General features: G+C 36.8%; 1 protein-coding gene across 1 annotated transcript; it reads right to left on the bottom strand.

Annotated features, from left to right (window-relative positions):
- Positions 1-1,201: 1,201 nt before the first annotated feature.
- nkx2.2b (NK2 homeobox 2b) lies at positions 1,202-4,859 on the bottom strand. The gene is made up of 2 exons (XM_015607394.3): positions 4,392-4,859; positions 1,202-4,025 (listed from the first exon to the last, which is right to left on the bottom strand). Exons 1-2 carry the CDS (start codon positions 4,588-4,590, stop codon positions 3,550-3,552), a joined length of 675 nt encoding a protein of 224 aa, XP_015462880.2. The 5' UTR covers positions 4,591-4,859; the 3' UTR covers positions 1,202-3,549.
- Positions 4,860-5,446: the final 587 nt, after the last annotated feature.

Genomic DNA, 5,446 nt, shown 5'->3' with positions numbered 1-5,446 from the left:
ATTCTTTCTGCAACTTCATTTTCTTATTGGGTACGAAAGGACCAATGACTACAGTTTCTTTTGTCTTTGGGGTTTCTTTTATTTATTAGCAATACAATACAATACAATAAGATCTTGATGCTATGAAACCAGTCATCACACATTTTGCTAAGCATACAACAAACAAAAAATGTAAAAGCATTGTATTTAAAGCCATTATGATGGCCCAAGTATTAAATAACATTAGTTTGTTAGCTGATTTTGTAACAATGGACTGCAGCATTAAATGACCTTCTGAAATAAATACTGTATGGACGTATAACATGAAATATTAAATTATAGGTTGTGCCCAACACCCTTACAATGTTGTCTTCAGACATGTTTCAGTCTGATTTTCTGGTCTGCCATATTTAACATTCTTATGTTTTTTTTGTCAGTTTTCAAAAGGCCTGTTCCCTATCAAGACAATGTGCTGTTTGAGCCTAGTATGCAAGCCTTTAAATCTTTATATGTACCTACATTACTACCTCGTTAACATAAAGCCATAAAATTTAAAAAACACCTCTTCCATAGACTGTAGTATACAGTCATATGAAAAGGTTTGGGCACCCCTATTAATCTTAATCATTTTTAGTTCTAAAAATGATTGGGGGGTCTAGTACTACCTGGTTTTTGGAATTTCATTGTTGAGTTTATTTCTGAACTTTCCAGACTAAATCAGACTATGGTTGTGTCCAGCTTTTTTGTCATTATGGGATGATTCTGTTTTTTATTTGAAGCTAGTACAAAAGAAGATTCTTGTGGCATGCTCGAAAGCCCATATAAAGGTTATTTTAAGGCAGTACTATAAGCCTAATAATCAGCTGCGTAACTTAAGGCTACAATAATGTAATTATTGACCATTCTGATATTGAAGTGATCTATAACCATGCTACATGAGACTATTTTAAAAGCAGTAAGTAACTAAACAGAGGTGTTTGGATTGTGAAGGACCATCTTTACTTAAAGTGGTTATTTTGTATGTGATTATTTATGTATGTCTGTAGTGCATGTGTTTGTGTATGAACTGGTGCAAAATTGTGGTTTGACAGGTCTTAGTCAATCTAAGCAAAGCCCAATTACAACATGGTCCAGGCTAAAATTATGCAGGTCTTTAAGTCTTAATATGTTTATGTTACTACTACTACTTTACATAAACAGCCGTAAAAATAAATGTGGTGGAGGCATGCTGGTATAAATATCCAGCCAACAGCGTCTTCTGATTAAAAAGTAGAGTATGATGAACACAAACTGTGCAGCAACAGATGAGCTTCTGTCTTTGACTTTGCGGCTATAATTGTACACAAGGTGTATTAACTGTGTAGGAAGTTTCTAAAAGAGTGAACAGTGAGTGCACAGAGTGTTTTAAAACTCCAGTTCTCAGTTTCTGCATCGTATTGATAGCATCTTCTTTGTATGATACAGCTTAAACTTGCATTTGTGAATTGGAGGGTAAAATGTGTTCACAGACAATAATTTCTGGAAGGTTTCCTGAGCCAGACAACAGTGTCCCTTACAAACATACTCTGCTTTTTTGATGATATTATGTACATTTTTGGAAATTGAGACACAATTTTTAAACAGTTTTTTGGCAGATTGGTGTACCTCTGTCCATCTTAGTTTCTGAGATAAATTCTCTTTTTTAAATTCGTTTTATGTTATACTCATTCTGCCTTTTGTTATCCTGACCCAAATACTTTGAAATGTTTTGCTGCCATCTAATGTATTTTTTCCACTTTTAATCACTTTTAATATGTGCTTTTGATATGTGCTTTATGTATACTCTATTGCGAATAAGCCTGAGTCTGTTGCAACAAAAATTAAACATTCGGTTAATTTAGGCTGTAATTGGCTCAGTAAAACAGTAATATAGCACTAAAATTTAAAAATTCACAAAGCGTCCCTCAAAATAGTCTATAATTATTTATAGTTATCATTCAACACCTGATTTGTCAAGTGAATGCCTGTGTAGAATAAATCGTGCTCGTACAAATCCAAGCGCTGGCTAGAGGTAAATCTGGAATCTGATATTGGCTTTGTGCTTCAAACTAGCAATCAAAATATATCGATTACATTAGTCAAGTTAAGTGCTATATATACATGAAATATATAAAACAATAAAAAAACTACTGGAAATTGAGAACCAAGTTCTTCACAGGCTACAACAGCCCACTCGGAATTCGACAAAGGATATGAATGTAGGTCAATGCTGCCATCGTGTGGTTCATCTCGACACTGACGGAACAAGTACTTAAAACTGAAACCTGGAACAATAAGCTGAAAGTTACATGTCTTCCAGCTTACTGATTCTTTAAATTCGCTAATATTTAGTGTGTACATATTGCAGAGTTAGTCAAAAGAAAAAATACAACTTTTAAGTAGCATGAAAGCACTTTTTTATTTTATTTTAATTAAATATGAATACAATCTGATCAACAAAATGTGTGTTCAGTGTGAAATATGCAGCCCTATGTCCCCTTTACACACATAGAACGTTCTATATTCGGGAGTTTACCACAAATTTATAATTTACAGTGCAATGCATTTGTTTCTGTTCAACCATGAAACTGATTAATAACTCGAAGCACACAAACAGTCGCTTTTCTTAGATAGTTGCTTGCTTTTGTAAGAAAATAATTATAATGTTTAAATGGTTCTGCTACGTTGTGTCAAAATTATTTTCGAATTAAAAAATGTTAGCTTTGACCTGTTTTCTTATAGGACGTGTAACTCCAGTTTGGATAAAGTTTCAAACTGTCTCAGAGTTAACTTGTTTCTTAGTTTACTTAATGATTTGTTAAGTAAGCATTTTCGTCTGTGTTACAACGTTCTATTTCTCGCTTTCGAAAAAAAACCTGTTTTGTAAATGTAGTGTTCACATCGTCGTTTTCTGCGCTTTACTTAAAATTAGGTAAAATTCTTTTGGAAGGGTTACAAACTTAGCAAAAAAAAACCTACTATATCAATTTAAAAAATGGCACATTTTACAAATATTTTAAAAGCCCTTTAAATGTAAACTTTTCCTCGTTACAAAAATGCCCATTGAGGTGTTATAAAGCAAATGTTCTTTTGTTAGTTTCAGAATATTATTTCCTTTTGATATGAAAACAAAATTAAGTAAATTAAGATCTCGTTGTGTGTCTGCAAGCATCTTTCAGTTTATATCATTTAAACCTCCAGTTTCCATCAAAAAGGCAAGAAAACTCTGGTTTTACAGTAAAGTTCGTTACGAAGAGCTTTAAAACTGCTCTTTTGCCAATGAAGCTTACAAGGCATGCAACCTGATCCAAAAATGCATGACCATTCATACACTCACACAAATAAATGTACCAAAAGGAATTTTTCGGGGAGGATCCAATAGAAAAGCCATTTTGGATTCCTCATAGAACCGTTAAATCCGTTAAATTAAATTGCTTTCTAAAAAAAAAAGGGTAATTCGATGGTATATGGCTCCAAAATTCCCATTTGGTCTTTATCTTTTTAGAGTGTGCCTACATCCCTTTCCAAACCTTTTCACCAATGACCGCCAAGTCACCATGACCAGGGCTGCACGTGAGCCAGATTCGAGCAGACAGCGGAGTTAAAGTTTACTGGATGGAAGTGTTGCGCTCCCAATGGAAACTGTAGTCCCGTATGAAGAAGAGGAGCAACGAAGTCATGAGGCTTCACGCTACAAGTCCTGTGATCTCTCAGCAGTATGGGCACGGCCAGTTCCCTCCCCCTCTCGGCCCTCTTCATCTTGTACCTGTGGTTCTGGAACCAGATTTTGACCTGGGTGGGCGTCAAGCGCAGGCTATGGGCCAGGTGTTCTCTCTCAGGTCCGGACAGGTATCTCTGCTGCCTAAAGCGGCGCTCCAGCTCACATGTCTGCGCTCTGGAGAACAGCACTCTCCTCTTCCTCATCCTCCTCTTTCTTTCGGGCCCCTCTGTTGTCGCTCTGGCCTCGCTGCTTTGAGATCCTTCTTCAGCCTCCAAACGGTCTTCTGGATCAGCTTCTCCCGGGCAAACTGATAATAAATAAATATATTATTTTTAGCTAATCCAGTCACCTTGATTTACCGCACCAACCTTTTAACCACTTTAACCACATTATAAAATACCTTTCAATGACGACACTGAAGCTAATTCATTTAGGGTTTACTCATCATAATGCAGCGACACTTTCAAAATAAGAATTCTATTGTGCCATATAAACACATACATGAACATCTATAAATATCAAGATTTGGCTTCTGGCAATCCTAACCTGACTTTAATTCAGAATGAATGGCAAACTATTTTGATGTAGTTTGACAAGGGAAACTGCGTCTATTCGCATCCCCCGTGTACGTCCTAATAAAAAATAATATTTATCAGTAAATAAAGAGACTTACACGGAGACTGATACTCCGAAGTTCCCATCCAAACAGAATTTCTCGTGGAAGTCCCAGTGTCCGCGAGCCTCTGAGAGGTGGCTGGTGGATCTTCATCTTCAGTGTCCTCCGCTCCAAACTCTTCTTCATCGTCATCATCATCCACATCCTTTAAGTTCAATATATCCCGCACAGAGAATCCCATCTTTGTATTACTCATTCTCAAATAACAAAACAACAACGTCTAAAATATCTTAATTGGTCTCCTTCTTGTCAGGTCTTTCTAAGGGAGTCTTCACAAGTTAACTGCATCAAAAAACTCTTTAAAAAAGAAAAAAGTAAAATGCAATGAGACAATCCTCCGTTTTTGCTGTAAAATCTGTGTTCTTTTGGTTGGGATTTATCCGGCATGAGTTTTCCCAGCAGCGGAGAAGAGAGAGAGACGTTGATCAGAGTGACCCCATCCTCACACTGATGGAGTCTTTAAGGTCGCTGAGAAACGCTGGAGCATCACAACCTGAAGCCAAAAAAAGGAATCGAGGGCGGGTCTTGGAGTCAAGTGGATGAACACGGTTTTTAGTGCTTAATTTTAGGCAGGTTTAAATAACTAGAATTTACAGTATCTAGCTTTGATGCATCCAGAGTACACTGAGTGAGTGTGGCATGATGTGACCCAATCAGAAAGGTACTAAGGATTGATTTGGCCCCAGATTTACATATCAGAAGTGTCCACTGCACAAATGGAAACCTTTTGTTGCCAATAATTAGCTTGTGCTTATGCCGAGAAAAAAAAAACTTTTTGAAATGCAATTGGTTGGGGACATTAGATATCGGTCGTAATGGACTGTCTGTGGTGAAACGAGACTTGTTTGAAATGGCAAGTGGCCAATTTATGGAAACCTTTTAGGTCAATATTTTGCTACGGGATTAAGTCAAGTGGCATAAACATCACGAGCGACCTGTAAGGGGAAGAACAAAAGGCTGTTACTGAGCTCACTTATGGCTGCATGCCGTTTAAATGAACGTCATATGATCTGGATTGTTGATACTTAAACCGATCTTAAGGGCCTTTCGCC

This window comes from Astyanax mexicanus, chromosome 1, assembly GCF_023375975.1.
Source record: "Astyanax mexicanus isolate ESR-SI-001 chromosome 1, AstMex3_surface, whole genome shotgun sequence".
NCBI lineage: Eukaryota > Metazoa > Chordata > Actinopteri > Characiformes > Acestrorhamphidae > Astyanax > Astyanax mexicanus.
Note: the sequence above shows the minus strand (reverse complement) of the source record. Positions and strands in the feature narration are given on the sequence as shown.